Genomic DNA, 20470 nt, shown 5'->3' with positions numbered 1-20470 from the left:
TATCTTCAATAATATTAATAATTTTCATTGAATATTGCACTGAATATTTGATTTATCATATAGACATTACTTCTGTAGCATGACAAATAAATAGCAAAGATGATATATAAATATATATGTACAGTGCATGAAATAAAAAAAATGGAGCAGCCTGAATAACTTTTGATCTAATGATCACATTTTCACATACCAGGACACAATCTTAATGACTCAAGGGCCCAAACTCAAATATGCTAATTAATTAGGGTAAGCTATATTTTAAGTTTGAAAATCAGACACTAAATAAGAATTCTTTTTTCCCCTACTGATTTTGAATTTTTAACTATCAAATTTGAAGGGTAGTCGCAATCAGGAAAATATTGTCATAATAGTTTTTTCAGAAGTGGGTTTTAAAGTTTGGATTCCTGAGTGTTACTCTTTTACGTATTTCGTCTTATCTCAAGAAATTTTTACACCAAATAAATTTTTTTTTAACTTGAATTAAGAAATATTTGCACACAATTATGGCATTCCTTTATCCAAAGATAATTTCATACAAAAAATAATTTTTAAATTTATTTATTTTGAAATATTTTATTTAATAATGGTTGATAAAAATTTTAAATTGTGAGGTATAAGTTTTTTTCCTTTGAAAGAATGTAATTTAAAATGGCAAAATTCAAAACTTGAATACAATTGTTCAAAAAGTTTTAGAATTCTAAAATTTTGAAACAGTTGTACTTTCAAATTTATTTCTCAAGAACTATTTGACCAATTTCTTTCAAATTTTGAATTTATCATATAAAATTAAATTCTTTAAAATGATGTAAAAAATTATATACTTTCGAGTACAAAATTATTTTATTCATTATTAAATAAAATAAACTATTAAAATCATTAAACATATCTTAAAGAACAAAAAAAAAAAAAAAAAACAGTTTTACAACTTAATTGCAATACTAAAGCAAATAATATTCTCTATTGTAATAAGTGAAAACTACAAAATTAAAATTAATATCTTTTTGTTTTCAAAGAAATTTATCTTTGGTATGATAAATAAAACTAATTAAAAGTCAAGCTAATTAGTGTGATGTTAAGAAAATTATTTATAGAATTAAGTAAACGAAATATTTTCAAATAATGTACCCAGTTTTTTACTTAGAAATGTAAATATTTATTTTCATTTTAGTATCTTGAGAAAACAAGCAAAGCTCTTTAAAACAATTTATTTGTACTATTCCTTGAAAAAAATTTAAATTATATTAATTAAAAATAATACTAATATTAAAAACTGGTTAATTAAATTATATTCAAATCAAAGTTATTGTTTGAGTAAAGTGAAAAAGAACGAACATTAAGAATATCATTTTACAAGAGATTTAAATATAATTTTATCTCAATTACTCGGTTGCCTTTTGCTGACAATAGATATATTAATCCATTGCTTTTTTTAAAATCATAAATGCGACAATGGATGCCCATTAACTGACTTTAATTTGAATCCAACCATCAATTCTTGTAATCAACAGATTTTGGCCATCTTGTGTTAAAATGATTCTGTTAAATCATTATGAACATTACTAGTTTATTCAGTTTTGAATTATTGCATTAGCTCTTTTAAATAGTTAATAAAATTTTCATTACAACTTTAAATAGTTCTCTTTTTTTGTAACTTTATGCAATTTATTTTGCTTCCTGATAGAAAATATGCCTTATCTTTGGTATGTTTGGGGACTTAGCTATTTGATCTGAATGATTTATTTTCTTTGTGAAACATACGCATTTAAACTTCAGTGCTTAATCGTTAAAGGGGGCCATAAAAATGCGAATGCTATTATTGACACCAGTGTTGCTTATTTAATTGTGGTATTGTGTATGTAGGTAATAGATACCGAATATAGTAATATAGGTGCTGCAGTAATAACTTTTACGACCACCTTTAACGGATAAGTACTGAAACTTTTACATGATGTAGGAATATAAGTACATATTCTAGAACAGTTAACTTACGTTGCAGGGTTAGGAAGTCAGCAAAATTCCATATATGTTCTCCGATGAAAAAATCTTGAGATTTTAAAACATCAAATGCTTTGTGGTGATGCATCATAAGTTCAGTTTGATAATCTTCTGTGAAAATGAAGGGTGGATCCTTAAAAAAGAAAAACATTAAATTAATTTCTCTTAAACATGACGGTGAAGTTTGGATCTTTGAAGGTATATCTTAAAATTAAAATTTCAAAGGCATGAAAATAAAAGGTGGTGCAATAAAAATATTAATGTAAACCATTTAAAAAAAAATTATAAGTCTATTACACAATTTATTTTGTTAAGATCAATACAATTAATATGTAATATTTTTTCCTTTATTTCTGTCTCCTTTGATTTCGTTAGGGTCGATTATTTTAATTTAATTTAAATAACAGATTTAACAAATTATTTTCAAAGTGCATTCATTTTCATATTTATAACAGTGCATTTTTAAACTTGAGATATTAAACTCTGCACTAATTCTTAATGACCGGAGTATAAATTTAGAGATGAATTAATTTTAATGTAATAAATCAGTGAGCTTTCAACAAGCATAAATTTTTGTGCATTGCAACTCTTTACAGGGCCAATTTTTTCAAGTAATGATTCGTTAAAATAAAATATTTTGAGAATTGGGATAGATTTATAAAAGAAATTAGATTAGCTTATCATCTGAAATTAATCTATTTTCTATTTTAAAATTAAAAAAAACTAAACTTTGCTAAATGAAAAATATAGATTAAAATTATGCACTATACATAGAAAAAAAACAATACAGTTCAAATCCACTCTCAGGGTTGTCACGGAAAAGAAAAATAGTTGCTTTTAGTAGCCTAAAACATGAAAATAGTTGCCAAAAACTATAAAAATAGTTACTAAAATAAGAACAAAAAATTTTCAATAATGTGACTAAAATTTTATTAAATGACTTAATTTTCATATACCGTGATCCATTTAGTCAAGTTAGTAGCAAATATGATTATTTTTATATATACAATAGTGTTCCATCTCTAAGTTTTTACATCAAAAATATTAGTATAATTGCAGAAAATTAAATACTTTTAATTACTTCCTTTTTATCAATAATTGATTTAGCGAATATATATATATGTATATATATCTAATGAAAAAATGATTACTCGAATTCGAAATGTACACATCGTAATATGGTATCAAAATTTTTTTTTTAAATCACTATGTTTCACACATCTCTAAGTTTTTGCATCAAAAATATTAGTATAATTGCAGAAAGTTAAATACTTTTAATTACTTCCTTTTTATCAATAATTGATTTAGCGAATATATATATATGTATATATATCTAATGAAAAAATGATTACTCGAATTCGAAATGTACACATCGTAATATGGTATCAAATTTTTTTTTTTTTTTTTTTTTTTTTTAATCATGCAGAATTTCGTAACAATAACCATTGAAAAGACCGTTATCTAGACCCATCAATAACCGTTGATATAGAAACCGAATAGACTTACAATGGAATCTGTGCAAATTGAGCACATTAAAAAGTGATAACTCAAATAAATGTGCACTTCAAAATTTTCTATTTCTAAAGAAAAAATTCATTGTGATCAGAAGCTCACGCGGTTGCTGGTTGTTAACCCAATTTATTCTAAAATCATTGCTAGGAGTACAGAAAAGTCCCCTAATAGTTTCTTTTTCCTGAAAATAATTGCTTTTTTAGTCTTTTCTGGCAAAAAAGTTGCCATAGTCGATTTAGGCCAAAAATAGTCGCATTTTAGTTGTCTGTGGCAACCCTGGCTCTACATTTACAGTTCATAATTAATGATTGAATTTCTTTTTTTAAAATTGAAACAAGTTAGATTTTATTAGATTTACAACATAGATTAAAACTATGTATTAAACATAATAAGCGACAGTAAGGTCCTATTCCAAACTAATTTTGCAGTTAATATATAATGATTTGCCTAAAATCAATTAAAACAAGCACCTAATATTTTATTAGATTAAAACTATTACATCCAACTCCACACTAAGTTTTTCAGTTTATAATTAATGAATAAATATTCTATTCTGAATTAAAATAAGTTATATTTTATTAGATTACAAAGGGATATTAAAACTATTTCATTAAAAATAAAAACTATAAACAAACAAAAATTTTTATATGTAATTTAAACGCCATATAGTTTATTATAGCACAAATTTTTAAAACAATAAATTATACTTTGTTATATTGCAAACATTCATTAAAAATATGCATTAATAATAGAAGAAAAGCAAGAAGGACCAACATTAAACTAAATTCACAGTTGATAATTCTAATTTCAACAAGCTAAATTCAATATATATACTTAAAATTTTTCAGACACATTAAACTCTATCATATTACAAATACAGATTAAAACTATATATTAAAAATAGAAGAAAAGCAATAAGATTGAACTCCAAACAAAATTTTCAGTGTGTGATTCAGAAATAAATCTCCAATATTTGATATAAACAAGCTATTTTTCATTATGTTACTAATATAAATTGTAACTATGGGCTAAGGATAGAAATTACAGTAAATAGGTACAGATCTCATAAAACCTTTCTTGGAGTTATAGTTAAAATTTTTTCCAATAAGAAAAATTGCAATTTTTGAATATATTAAGCTTACAATTATTTTTCATCACTCTTAAGCCTTATTATTTTTTCTTTTACTTTCAATTTATAATTTTTTCCATTTACTTTTCTAACAGTATGAAATTTATTTGGAAAAAAAATCTAGTGAATAAGAAAAACAATATCAATGCTCCTCTACATTTCTTCATTTTCTCTCACACAACAATTTAAAACAAAAGTTAACACAAGATTATCACATACATATACATATTGTAGTGACACAACTAACAGAAAATAGGACAAGAGTTCTATAATTTATTTCAAACCTTAATACACAAATCCAAAAAAGGAAGAAAAAACAAACTGTCTCTCTTTAAAAAAAAATCAGAAGCGGAAAAACAAAACAAAACATAATAGTTCATGCTTAACTTTGCCATGATATCTAACAATAGCTCAAGACACCTTTTTAAGAAATTCTGCTCTGAGCTCTGTTTTGTTAAAATAGGCTTGTCACATTACAATATCTTCATATAAATTAGTTTTTAAAAAATTGAGTATTTTGTGTAATTTAAAATATGTTTAGAAAAATATTTAATAATTACTGTATGTAATCCTGCTACAGTATCAGCACCATACTCAGACATCATTATAGGCTTTTTGTAAACTTTGAAAGCATTGGTCATAAAATTAATGAGCAAAGGCTCAATAACATCCAATGCTCCAACATCACTGTACCAACCATAGTAATGATTCAGCATAACAAAATCTAAATATTTTCCCTAAAATATAAAAATTATATCAAATAAAATATTGATATATAAAAGGATTAGAGAATTATAATCTAATTGAAATAGAATAACAAATCAAAGTAGAATAAAAGAGACATGAATGCCCGCATTCAAGTGAGAGCTTCTCTGTGATTTACTATTTAACAAAACAAAAGTGCTTAACAATGCAAAAATATAAAAATTATATCAAAGAGAATAATAATGCAATAATTTTTCATAATCATAAGTAAAGACTGTATAATTCAACTTTATTCAAAAATACTTTCATTGATTAAATAAAATGCATGTAATTGGCTTCATATTTTCAATATTGTATTGTTTATTACAGAATAAATTCATTTAATATACATAAATTTCTAAAATTAGTTCATATAAGGAATGGGAATGAACATTACATGTTTTTATACCTTAGGAAGTTGAGCATTTCTTTTTCTAACAAAGCGTTAATGAAATTTTATAGAAAAGCGCAGTCAAATTGACAAGAACTTTCATAAATTAGAGAGAATAATTCCTAACTAAAAAATTTCAGTCTTTGGACTATTTTTTGCATTATATATATATATATATATATATATATATATATATATATATATATATATATATATATATATATATATATATATATATATATATATATATATATATATATATATGTTACGCTTTGAAAGCCTAAACATTGTAAGTTCGTAGTGTGGCCGGTGCTTCTTGAAAAAGATACAGGAAAATGCAGGAATCATATAAATTTATTAAAGCTAGGGCCAGAGGCCCACAAATGAGAAGTTTACATGCTGGCGGATAGATAGAGAATAGCACATTTGACCTTGAAAACAAGGGTTTTTATATCTTTCTGGACAATATATTTAAATATTAATAGGTCTTAGTAACGTGGGACTGATCAATTTCCCAAGCTACTAAAGACACATCATCACATTTTCTGAGATAATTAGATCAATATTATTACTTTCAATGTGGGAAAGATTTTAAACGATTGCGCGTTAGATAAATGCTCTATTTATGGATTATATTTAATATATAATTGTTTTAACATTACATAATATTCCCCCCCTCTGAAGAAAGGTCTGATCAATATGCTAGCCTATTGGTCAGAACTTCCCCCTTCACGCGATTTCAATTTATTATTTTTGGTATATTGTCCAATATTATAGATTTATAAGTAAAGTATTACAACAATAACATTTATATAAAAGTAACTAAATATTTCTGCATAACTTTGAATAACAATAATTAATAACTTTATAATAATTAATAATGATTATGTACATTTTTCCTTTTCCTGTTGAAAAGAATAAAAATTATCAAAACAACTCTAGAATATCTAAAACAAAATATACCATGACATATATAAAATAAAAATAAATCAAACCAAACTTTCACAACTTGTGAAAAGTTCTTCTCTTGAAATAAACTGGATCCATTGTTCAGACGTATAATTTGCTAAACTTATTGAATTATTCGTCCATGTAAGAAGAGGAAAAGAATGTTTGCAGTCTTTATCATCATTGTTTCATTCTTAAAACAATTATTATTCATGAAGTCATTAAAATTCACTTATCATTTACATAGTTTTTCTTACTTTCTCATTAGTAATTATGTATTTTCACAAATAATGTGTAGAATTATCCACAACATATGACATACACTTGAAGAAATCAATACAAATAAAATAATACAAATAATATAAGTAATCTAGTTTAAAATGTTTACTTTTCCACATAATAATTAAATTCTTCGATAGCATAAAAATTTACATACAAAGTGCATAATAAATCTTTGTTGAAAATGATATGCTTTATTCCAAAATAATAAAAATATAAGCGTTATCCATTGATAACAATTGATAGTCTAAGTTGGGTAAAATATTCCCAACTAGACGGGGAAAAAAATAGGGTTTTAAGTTTGTTTACTCATGCTTGATCCTTAATTGAGGAGAAAACATCAGTAAAGAAACATTCTATGTGAGGAGTCCCACGGTTCGAAAAACCATTTCTATATATTTCATTTGAAAAAATAAAATTTAGGAACTTTACCTAAATTTTCCGAAGTAACTCTCAACCATCATGTAATAAAAAAATTCAGACATAGATGCATTAAAAAAAAATAACGGGACTCCAAAAATAGGGGCAGAAAATAAAAAATGAAAAACATATGAGAATACCAGCATTGAAAAGCTATTGTGAATTTTTTACATACAATTGAAATTGTTGACTTGGATAAAATTTCCTTAATTTGTTTACATGTACTATTTCTGATTCTTTCTTAGTGAGAAAATTAGGTTTATCAATTTCAAATGACACCTCAGATAATTTCTTCAAAATTTTGTATGGACCAGAATATGGTGAACTTAATTTCCTTGTGTTAGGATAATGGAATTCTTCGTAAATTACTAAATCATTAACTTTAAGATTAGGTTCCAAAAAATGAGCGTCATAACGAATTTTGGTTTTCTTAAAAAACTCTTGGGTATTTTGAGCAGCTATTTTTCTTGCTTCATCAACTGGAGGATAAATATTTTGATTTACAAGAGAATCACAAGGTAATTTTCCATACATTAAATAAGCAGGAGGAAATTGTGTTACAGAATGAGGGGTGTAATTATATTCATGTGTTACTTCTTCTAATAACTTTGTCCACGGAATTTTTTTACAGTTTTCGTTGATTTTACATCTTAACCTAGAGATTATTGTCGCATTAGATTTTTCAACTTTTCCATTTGTTTGCGGATGATGAGCTGAAGTCAATAATTGTTTAACATTATAGTTTCTAAGAAATCTTCTAAATCTAGATGCTGTAAATGCAGCATTACGATCACTTAAAATTTTATCTGGAACTTGAATTTGAAAAATTTGTTTTAAGCAATTTGTATATGTTTCAGTTGTTACACTTTTTGAAGGAAAAGTCCAAAGATATCGAGTAGCATGATCAATAACTAAATGCAAATATTTTTTAGTTGAGTTGTAATAGGTGAGCCCTCCGACAGTATCAATTGATAAAATTTCAAATGGTTGCTCTGTAGGGGGCATACTTTGTAACAACCCAAATCTTTTTTGGTGAGATTTTTTGTTAATTTGGCAAGTTTCACAACATTTAACATAGTTAGAGATATCAATTATTATATTAGGCCAATAGTAGAAGGGTGAGATTAAAGCAATCATTTTTTTAATACCAACATGACCAAATTGAAAATGAGTTTTTTCTAATATTTTTGTTCTCAAAGAAAATGGTATTACTATTTTATGCAAACCTTTTTTCTTAATCGTTAACAAATCATTAATTGTTATGAATTTAGGATTACTTAAATTTTCATTTAGTTGTGCTTCTTTAATTTCATCATGAGTCACAACTGGATTATTATCAAATAAACTAAAAAATACAGAATATCTAGAAAGCATATCAGCTTCATGATTATTTTGACCCTTAATATATTTCACTTCACAATCATACATTGATAGTTTTAAAGACCATCTAAAAAGTCTACCTGTAGGATTTTTTATTTTCTTTAACCAAGTCAACGCGGAATGATCACTATAAATGATAAATTTATTTCCATGCAAATAACAGTGATATTTATCTAAAGCATTAATTATAGCTAAACATTCCAATTCAGTAATAGAATAATTTCTTTCATGTTGAGATAAACATCTGGAGTGAAAAGCTATTGGATGCAATGAGCCATCGGGATGTTTTTGTTTTAAAACAGCAGCAATTGCTTCTTTTGAGGCATCAACAAACAAATGACATGGATAATTAGGATTATACAAAGTTAAAACAGGTTTAGAAATTAAAGACGATTTTAATTGATTAAATGAGGTATTGCATTCTATTGTCCAATTCCATTTAACATTTTTCTTAAGAAGATTATTAAGTGGCAATCTAAGTTCTGCATAATTCTTAATAAATTTATGGTATACATTAATACTACCAAGAAATCGTTGTAGCTCTTTAACATTTTTTGGAGGTTTTAACTGTCTAATAGTTTCGATATTAGCATTTGCAGGTGAATATTGACCTTTTTCTATTTCATATCCTAAAAATTTTATTTTAGTTTTAGCAAATTGACATTTTGAAAATTTAAGTTTTAAATTTTCAGTTTCACATATTTTAAAAATTTTCTCTAAATGATCTAAATAATTATCAGAATATATGATAATATCATCAAAATAGTTTAAAGCAAAATCAACTTTATGTTTCTGTAAAATTTGACGAATAGCTCTTTGAAAAATAGCGGGTGAATTTTTCCAACCAAACGGTAAACGTAAAAATTCATAAAGGCCAAAATTTGTTGTAAATGCTAATTTTTCAGTATCATTTGGATCTATTGTTAAATTCCAGTAACCACATTTTAAATCTATAGTTGAAAAATATTTAGCATTAGACAATTTATCAATTAAATCATCAATTCTAGGTACAGGTTCAGAGTCAGTTTTGGTTATCTGATTAAGTTTTCTAAAATCTACACACAATCTGGTTTTATTACCTTCATCTTTTTTGTAAACAAGAGTAACTGGGGAAGAGTATGGACTATAGGAGGGTTTAATTATGTTAGCTTGTAATAAATTATCTATTTGATTTTTAATTTCTGCATTATCTTTAACAGATGCTCGATATGGACGCAATGATATGGGCAGTTCAGAAGTTAACTTTACTTTAACAGGTTGAAGATTTAAGTTGCCAATATCAAAATTATTTTTGGAAAATACATGATCATAACTAGATAAAAGATAATTTAACTTTACCCTATCCTCTTCAGAAGTTACAGGTATTTTATCCTGAAATTCTGAGGGTGGGTTGAGCCTATGCTCCTGAATATTTAAACTATTGACATTTCTTTCATCATAAAAATTATTAGTTTCTATATTTCTAGTATTAACACAATCATTTACATTACAATTCACATTTTTAAGAACAATTTTTTGTTTATTGTTGTAAAATATATTAGCATGATATTTATTTTTAGCACTATAATAATTATTAGACTGAGAAAATTTATCATATGTAACATCTTTAAATTTTTGAAAAACTCTAAAATTTTCAAAATCAATATGTAACTTAAATAATGAAATTTCATTAAGACCAAGTATTGCATAATTAAGAGGGGTGTCTATAAAGGCGCATGTTATTACTTTTGTAATGTTTCCTATTTTAACACTTACCTTTTGGAGGTTTCCTTTGATATTTCCTTGAAATTGCGAAATTAAAATCCTAGTAGAGTTCGAATGTTTTTTTGATTGTCGTATAAAATGTTTTGGAATTATAGTGATGTTGGATCCTGTGTCCAATATAGTTAGTAAGTTCTTGTTGTTTACTCACGATGTCACACATAAATAGCCATTTGATGGTCAGCTGTTGTTATTGCTGTGCTGCGGAGGCTGGGAATCATGCTGAGGTACACCATAGCGATTAAGAGAATTCACAAACCTTGGCTGCTGCATTCTGTACTGATTTTGGGGAATCCACTGCCTTGGCTGCTCCATTCTGTACCGATGCTGGGGAATCCACTGCCTTGGTTGCTCATAGTATCTTGGATTATCATTCCAGTTTTGTCGTTGAGGAGTAGGTCTATTGAAGGCACACTTTTCATTTTTTTCTAACTTTGAACACAACTTAATAAGTTCTTCAACAGTAGAAGGAGATGCTATACTCAGAAAATTACGAAATTTTTCTGGTACATCAGCTTTGATGGATTCTAGCAACAGCTCCTCATCTATGCTTAGATCCTTCGACGCTCTCCACTTCTCTGTAGCATATTCAGAAAATGTCTTTTTTGGAGATGGCCTCATAGATAGAAAAAGTTCATACTTATCTTCTCTAGAAAGAGAAAATTTTTCTTGTAGTTTTTCCTCGAGTTCGGTCCATTTTTCAATTTCTATGCATTCATTAATGTAGAAGGTAAATAAGTCTCTTTTCAGGTATTCAGATATGTTATTTATTTTCCAGTTTTCTTCCAAATGTAGGATTTCACATTTTTTATTGAAATACTTGATCCAGTTGGAAAAATTATTTTTATCCTCACACGGAGAAATATTAACGCGTGCTGGAGCATCCACCTGTTTTTCTTCTGAATCAGACATTATTCTTTTAATTTTTCTGTTTCTTAATTCCAAAGTCATCAAAATAAAGTTCTAATCGGTGATTAAAGCGAGAAGAAGACAAAATAAAGAGAGAAATAACTGTCCTCGTTCTTCTTTACCACACCCACGCATTCGAATTTCTAATCCAAGGTTACGAATCATTTTAGAAGCGAAAGTCGATTATCAAAAGATGTATTCCATTATTAAATTAAATATCATTTTCAGTTTTCAATAATAATTTTTCGTGACAGGAAACTATCACTGCCGACTTATTTGTTACGCTTTGAAAGCCTAAACATTGTAAGTTCGTAGTGTGGCCGGTGCTTCTTGAAAAAGATACAGGAAAATGCAGGAATCATATAAATTTATTAAAGCTAGGGCCAGAGGCCCACAAATGAGAAGTTTACATGCTGGCGGATAGATAGAGAATAGCACATTTGACCTTGGAAACAAGGGTTTTTATATCTTTCTGGACAATATATTTAAATATTAATAGGTCTTAGTAACGTGGGACTGATCAATTTCCCAAGCTACTAAAGACACATCATCACATTTTCTGAGATAATTAGATCAATATTATTACTTTCAATGTGGGAAAGATTTTAAACGATTGCGCGTTAGATAAATGCTCTATTTATGGATTATATTTAATATATAATTGTTTTAACATTACATATATATATATATATATATATATATATATATATATATATATATATATATATATATATATATATATATATATATATATATATATATATATATATATATATATATATTGCCAGTTGTTTGTAATTTTTCTTCCTCCCCCCTTTTTTTCCATATGTCTGTAATTTTCCTTTGTTTTAACTTCATTTTGAACTTATATATATATATATATATATATATATATATATATATCAGGGGGGTCTGTTCCGGCCAAATTTACTACCGTTTAGAGGTACCTTCACAAATTAGGAAACTTTAGGAAAAACAGTTGAAAATACTTTTTCTTAAAATTTTATTTTTGTATCCCGTAGGAAACGATAAATCCCCATTTTTACCATATTTTTGTGCTGATTTTTTAATATAACTTTTAATTGTCACAAATTATGTCTAAATTTTCACAAAATAGGTACCTCTCAGAAAAACCTAGACAGACCCCTGTATATACATATATGTGTGTGTGTATATATATATTTAATATCAGGGCAACAACCCCAATATTTTTAGTTAATTACGAGTCAAAATTCCATGAGTAACGAGGCCATATTCTGCATAATCTTTTTTATTTACTAAACGATGGTGAAAGCATACATCTCAGCCCCCTCCAAGCTGGAGAGGGAGAGACCCATATCCCGTCTAAACTGACGGAGTTTAGTTAGGCGTTAAAAACTACAAAAAGCCAGGCGAAAACCATTGCTCTTCCGTTTTATACGATAATTAAAATGGGTAAAAAGGGCAGTCATATTGCCTTGCTTGTATTCCTACGCCTCATCGCAAATCATTTAATACTCATAGAAAATCGTTTAATCCTTCCTTATATGGAAGTGAAAGATCTTAAAATAACTCCTCTTTTGAAACATAAATCTAATTATAATTCATTGGCATGTTTTTAGCCTTGAAGTCCCAAAATAGAATATCTGCATTTTATGAACAAGAAAAAGTTTCAATGCTTTTATTAATACAAAAGTATTTTTATAACTTTTGTATTATATATATATATATTAACAAAGTTCTTTTAAAAAATAGTTGTATTTTTTCAAAGAAAATTTATTAAATAAATGAAATGAAAAACCAAACAATAAGTGATAGAAAATACATTTGTACACTCAGAATAAATGTTTCCTGCATAATTTTAGACTAGTTATTTAAAAATAATAAAAGCATTTTAATGTTTTAACTTTAGCTTACAGTTAAACAAAACTTTTGGAAAAAAACAACAATATGTTATTAAATATTGCAGAGTTTTAATTACATTTAAAATTACCTACAGCTTTATCAGAGTGGTAATCAGCATTTATAGCAGCTGTTACTGGTCGAGTATGATCTAGTTCTTTTACATGTGCCACTACTTCACTGAAAAAAAATTTATACGATTGTAATTATAATCAACATAATGAAAAAATACAAAATGATAGTCTAAAAAATGTAGAATGTTACTCTGATAAGATCTGTATAACAGTAAATAGTGAATTATTAAATTTTCTAAATATTGAACAGAGAATTAAATAAATTATTTAAATGATACCTAAAATACTTGTCAGCTTCTTTTTTTGAAGATTGTGGTTCATTGGCAACAGACCATGCGAAGACAGATGGGTGATTCTTGTCTCTATGGATAAGTTCACTCAATATTGCTTTGTGTTGTTTCAGTAGATTGTCACCAAAGGATCTAATCATTGACATAAAATATAAGGGTAATTTAAACATAATGTAGATAACCTCATATGTACTACACCAAAACTACAAGTTTGCAAGTTTAAAATTTTTTACTTGATTGCACTTTTTAATTTGTCTCTTTCTCAACTATACTATGCCAAGGATAAAATATGAATAACAGACCTAATAGTTTAGAAGAATATACGCTTTTGATTTTTATAGAATAGTGAATCTTTACATTTGTTTATTATAAAAGTAACTTTTCACACATTTGTGATTTTGGTGTAGTACTGATGACATACTAGAATGAAAAATAATAGGCACAGACATTTAATGTATTTTAAAACATGATTTTTTCCTCTATAGAGAAACATTTCTTTATATAAAAAAATTGTTGAAAATCGCATGTTAAACTAGCTTGCTCTAACTAGAAAGGTATCCAAAGTGTCACTCACTAATAAAGCTGATTTTTTTTAACAAATAGTTTTTAAGGTCAAGAAATAATACTTAAAATTAGTTTTTTATTTTAAAATAATTGTTAAGTAAGCTATTTTAAAGTAATAATTAAAGTTATTATTATCAAAAAATAGTTATTAACCTTAAATATACTGTGAAGTTCTATTTATCCTGTAGACAAAAAGCATTGCTGGCTATGGAGGATTGCTTTAGTTTTTTATCTTCTTAATAAGGAAATCCAATAATCGCATTATAAAAGGCTAAAGGTAAAATATTAAATTTAAAAATTAGAAAAAAAATTCTACTTTTTTTTCAGTTATAAATTCCGCAGTTCCTACATAAACTCCTGCATTTCAAAAAGAAGCTAAAAGATATTAACTTATTTGATGAGTAAGAATTTTAATGAGAAATTGTTTGCAATTTGATTTTCATCATTTTAAGGTAAATTCAAAATTATTTTTCATTGTTTTAAAATAGTTCATGCTTTTTTTCTTAATTTTTCAACTAATAATTAAAGAAGCAGTTGTTTCTTGCACTGAATTCATCAAATTTTACATTTAAATCTGTATGTAAGAAATATGGAAAACTGAATTTTGAGCTACCAGAATTTGAATAACAGAAAATTTCTAGCTGTATTCGTTTGCTGCACATTTGGTAGAATTTCTACCATTATTTAGAAATCTTTTCACCCAAATTATTTTTTTAACAATTAGACAATTTAAATAGACATTTTTTATGCATATTTTTGACAAGCCTGCATCACAAATGTCACTTCAGAAAAGATATGCTTACGATAATGCTACTGCAGGTGATTCATCAATGACCACTATACCCTGTTCATCTGCCAAATTCATCACTTCTTCAGCATAAGGATAATGAGATGTTCTAAAAGAATTAGCTCCAATCCACTTGATCAGATTAAAATCTTTAACTATAATTGGCAAATCCAGGCCTTTTCCACGAATCTATAAATATATAGTTCTTTACACAGATTTCATTAAATACATTTTTTAAAAAAGTAAAATTCATAAAAATATATATTTTTTTAAAATACATTTTATCAAATATGGGATTAAAATGTCATAAAAAAATAAAATTATGAAAGTTTCAATATATATACATTGTAGACTTTTACAAGAAGACAAAAAATAACTTGAACTTTCATAATAAATATTTCAATATATAATATTTAATAATACAAAATTAAAATACATAATATAATAAAATATTCATTTTTAAACAAACACAGAAAAAATTTCTTCCTGTAACATTTTGTAACCAAAAAATCATAACATTCTCCAAAATAAGTCAAGAATTTTCTTAATTTTACACTGAAATTATTTTAAAGACAAGAATGCAAAATAAATCTTCGTTCTTTTACTTTAATACTCAAACTGTTGCGGCAGTTGAGAAATATCAATGCTTTCCTTTTTACCAACTGCCACAACTACACAATAAACAGATTTAAATACAAAATGTACATTACTATTACCTATCAGTATTGTTTTAACAATTTACTCTCTCTGTACATAAAGCAATGAAAAGAGGGCTAGATGTCAATTATAAGATTATTATTTTTTTCCCCAACTCCCACCTGGAGAATGACCTTTTTGTCATACGGGCATCTGAAGGAAAGATTTATTGGCCACTCTTTCAGGGGCACCATATTAGGTGAGTCAACGTTGCTCCCACAGCAAGGACAGATAGTACAGAGAATGAAAGAACATCCATGCCTTGCCTGGAACCCAGAACCTTTTTGATGCAAGGCCAGTTTCCTGACCCCTGCACAATCTGGTCGGCATTATAAGATTATTGACTTAATATTACTTTATACAGAATATATATCACTGTAAAATTATACAACATCATTAGGTGATATAGTCACTGATTATATGAATTTAATCACTGATAAAAATAAATAAATAAAATATACAATTTAAAAGCAAAAATAATAAAATTTGCACAGCATAACACTCGCATATTCAAAAATACTTACGTTAGAATCTTCATGTTTACCAAATCCCATGAAATAGAAAGGTTTCCCATTCACTAAAAAGTTTGTTTTTGTGACGTTTACAGTGCGGATTCCAAATGGCTGATTATAAATATCTTCAGCATTCTTCCAAGCAACCCTAACCTATTAGAAGTAAGAAATAACTAAGAAAAGAACATTTCTCATTAGTTAATACTTTAAAATAGACCTTTATACATGAAAGGTTTAAATAAGTTCACATAAATGTAGATAATACTTTATTGATACGCTTTCAAATTACTGCTATAATATGCTTGGGATTGGGAGTGCAAAGGGAACTTATAAAATATACTGGGAATTAATAAATTTGAAAATTTATTGAAGCTTATCTCACATATAATAGTTTCAGTATAGAATATTTTCTATTCAACTTAATTCACTTTTCGATTGATAAATATGACAAATTTAATGTAAATTATCATGTCTATACAGAAGCAACCATAGAACAAATGTCAAATTCAGCAATAAATACTTTTAAAAAATAGACAGTTAGTTGAGTGCGAAAGTCTGCCCAGAAAAAAATTCTGATATTAGTGGAATACATTACTATTTAAATATTCAGTTAGGTATTAAAATTAAGGAATGAACATCAAGTGTTAAGACAAACATCTACTCATTACAAAAATATAGATTAAAAAATGAATGATTACTAGAGTATTTCAATTTTCTACGCTTTTTTTAAAAAACAAGAATGCTCACACCTTGTAATATTATGATGTTTAGTTTAAGTAAATGTTTTACAAAATTTAAATCAGTTTAAAATTAAGTAATTTATTACTAATTTTTTTACTTTCCTTAAATATTACAAAATGTTAAATTTACTATTTTATAACATACTTAAATATTAATGCTAATCAATAAAAATTATAATGATTTTTATTTAATAAATATTTTCCGTTTGAATTTAGTCAAAATCTTTTTGTAGGGTATTTATACCAGTGTTCTACTACTACCCTATTTCAAAAATAAATTCTGCATTGCTTTTCAAAAAGACTGTTTGCACATAGTTGACTTCTTTGTTAAAACATATTGTCCAACTATGAAGAGCAGAGCTTAAAATTAAGTAAAATTTTTATTTAGGTAGATCGGAAAAAAAAGTGAAAATTTCCTTTAAGTTTTATATAAGCTTGTTGGATGTATAAAAATTAGAAGCATTGAATTTGATATATTTTTGAATCAGAATATGCCTGAATATTCACTGCAACTAAAATGTAGATCTGAAAATTTAGATTTTCAGTTAGTAGCTAGTAACTGGCAGTCTGTAACGACTTAGCAGCCACTTTTTTCTCAAACCTATTAAGTCCGTAACCGAAATCGATAGGTTTTCTTCATTTAATAGCCACGTTTTGCAAACTTTTTTTGTTGCTTTGATTAAATTATAATTTAAAAATTTTTTTATTACAAATAATTTAAGGCTATAAAAATGTAATTCATCAATAACAATAATATAAATATGCATCAAAATTCAGTTAAGTATGCTGACTTTTAAAGAACGTCATGTCAAAATATTTGGGGTTGCAAAATACATTCAATGTACACATTACAACAATGTACAGTCGAATATTATACCATCAAAACCATTTTAAAATAATATTACGGCGAACTCTAGATAATATTAGTTTGTATAGTCTCTAACGTTATATATTGTTGATAAAACAGCGATCTTTTGCATCTTTCTAATAATTGAAAGCTTTGCAAAATAATGTTAGATTTTCTGATCTTATCTAATATAAGGTGCTACTTAGGTAATAAACAGCTATAGGAAAATAAATTTTAATTTTTATATTTATTGCATAAGATGTTTTATAAAAAATGTGAAAAAAAGAAACTTTTATGCTTTTGTCTGTTAACCTTACTAAAACAGCTTAAAATTTTCAGGACAACATTAGAATATCATTTGACGGAATTTTAGCTGATATGCATATCAATATCAGAAAATTAGTGTTATAAATTTGGAACAGTTTATTGATTACTTACCTCTAATGTATACATATAACCAGGATCATCATGCATGGCATAAGGCCACCATAAGTTGGGATTTTTAACAGATACAGTGTTTGAACAGCCCTTGATTGTTATAACTGGCAAAAGATTTCTATCAAGTACTCTTACATTACAATATGGTTCAGTTGAAGTCTCAGATGTATCCACAATGTATTGAACATACCCTGTAACAAAATTAAAAACATATTAGTGATATATAATATGATAAAAAAAAAAATAGAAAACAGATCATAAATTTATCTAATGAGAAGCATCAAAGGGTAAAACAACAGTAATTGTAGGGACCATGGAATCGGGTGGGGGGTGGTTTTGTCCCCTCACATTTTATTTGAAGGGGCACAGACCTTTTTAAAATTACAATTTTTCACTAAATATTTGTGTAATTAAATTTACAATTAAAAATAAAAAAGATAATTTTTGTGTTAGTTTTCTCAAAAGTTCCACTTCAAGCAAGCTTTAACATTACCAGAGTAAAAACTTCTACCAAATCATCCGTTACTTATCCCTCCACAGAGGAAATACATGCCCCTATTGCTGACGAAAGGGAAAAGTCTTGGTTTTAAATTTCATAGCGAGCAAAATAATAATAAACAGTGAAGCAGAATAAAAAAATACCATTAAATGAGAGATATACAATTTATAGGTAAACAATTACTTTTATTAATTTTATTTTAATTTTGAAAACAATCAAATCATGAGGTCATATATATATATACACAGGGAGGGAGGCCCCCCCACTCTTGAGATACTTCGGCAGTCACTGAGTGATTGTAAACCTTTTACAATTTGTATCTAAATTTGCTGAATCTAAGTTTGCTGTATCTAAGTTTGCTGAAGTAAAAGCAGGTGGCTGAGTAATAAACTTTGAATGTACTATTCTCATTCAGTGCAAAGAACAATAAAAAACGACTTAACAGAAACATTAAAATATTTAAAAATATATAGTATGTACAAAAAAAGCTAAATAAATAAAATTTTCTATAATTTATGAAACCAAAAAAAGGAAACAATCTTGAAACTAAATTAAATTAAATTATTTAATTTTTATTACATTTTATAAAAAAAAAAAAACAAATATTAATATTTTATTCTCTTCTTAACAATCAATGTAACTGCAATTTTTTTTATTTAATACAAATGTAGAAGTCATTAATTCCCTGTCACTATTAAATCGAGCAAAAAAAATCTATTTTTAACTTTTTATTTTTTAAATTACTTTACCACAAAAATGTTTCTGTTACAAGGTTATATAAATTCTCACAGTCTATTTGATAATTAAACTATAGCTTAATTATTTAACCTTTAACATTAATACCACGGGTTGGCTTTGTTTTTGGTTATTTTATCTTTCGGTAAATCATCAACTATGGACCTTTTCCCTTACTCCTAACTGTCCATTGGGAACAATTCAATTACATTTAAGTTTGAATACTAGGCGTTAGGACTGGAGTGGTTTCACCTCTCAGTCCGACCGTTAATTAACTTTCCACAAAAAAATCTTCTTCAAGTAAGAATAATGCATCTCTTCATTCCTATAAGGGAACATCCTTCTATTTTGTGATATTTTTATGGTTATAATGTATCTTCTAATAATATTTCTTAAATAAAGCAACAAGTCTTTTTTTAAAATAACTTGTTCAATTTTCTGGAATAAATCCCTCTGTACGTTACTCTTAGTGCAAATGTACCAGAAATCATTACTACTATGGCCAAAGATTTCACAAAACTACAATTAATTTACCTCCACCATAAAAACTGGAATGCAAATATTTCCACCATAAAATCTCTTTCCCTCTATCATATAAACTGGGACAACATTCTATCCCACTAAGTTCTATTAAACAAATTTTTTTAATACAATAGCATTGTTAATTGTAAAACATTATTAACTATATGACAAACAATCCTCAAGCAATATTTGTAAGATTGCTGTTTTGTTTTTTATCTAATAAAAAGTTATTATTTTTAATTTTCTAACAATTAAAGTGTGCATTTAATAACAAGTTTTTCTGAGTGAACCGTGTTTTTCAAAGTGAGCAGTAGAAGGGTTTAATATTAGCACTTTAAAACTGAAAGAGTATTTCTCAAAATTCTTTAAATAGGATATTGCCATTTTAGGCTTCAAAGAATAGAATTAATTATATTT

General features: G+C 26.5%; 1 protein-coding gene across 2 annotated transcripts in view; it reads right to left on the bottom strand.

The window, feature by feature from the left end:
- The window catches only part of LOC107451821 (beta-glucuronidase), a 30582-nt gene that overhangs the window by 2703 nt on the left and 7409 nt on the right, over positions 1 to 20470 (bottom strand). For both annotated transcript variants that reach the window (XM_043039634.3, XM_071183686.2), the window contains exons 5-11: positions 18298 to 18488; positions 16285 to 16425; positions 15081 to 15253; positions 13702 to 13845; positions 13445 to 13529; positions 5197 to 5373; positions 1990 to 2128 (exon numbers count right to left, since the gene is read on the bottom strand). In XM_043039634.3, the coding sequence (XP_042895568.2) occupies positions 1990 to 2128; positions 5197 to 5373; positions 13445 to 13529; positions 13702 to 13845; positions 15081 to 15253; positions 16285 to 16425; positions 18298 to 18488 (1050 nt within the window). The remainder of the gene's footprint in view (positions 1 to 1989; positions 2129 to 5196; positions 5374 to 13444; positions 13530 to 13701; positions 13846 to 15080; positions 15254 to 16284; positions 16426 to 18297; positions 18489 to 20470) is intronic.

The sequence above is a fragment of the Parasteatoda tepidariorum genome, chromosome 7, assembly GCF_982258835.1.
Source record: "Parasteatoda tepidariorum strain Cologne lab strain chromosome 7, Ptep-v5.0, whole genome shotgun sequence".
In the NCBI taxonomy this organism is placed as follows: Eukaryota; Metazoa; Arthropoda; class Arachnida; order Araneae; family Theridiidae; genus Parasteatoda; species Parasteatoda tepidariorum.
This window is presented reverse-complemented; position numbering and strand designations above follow the sequence as displayed.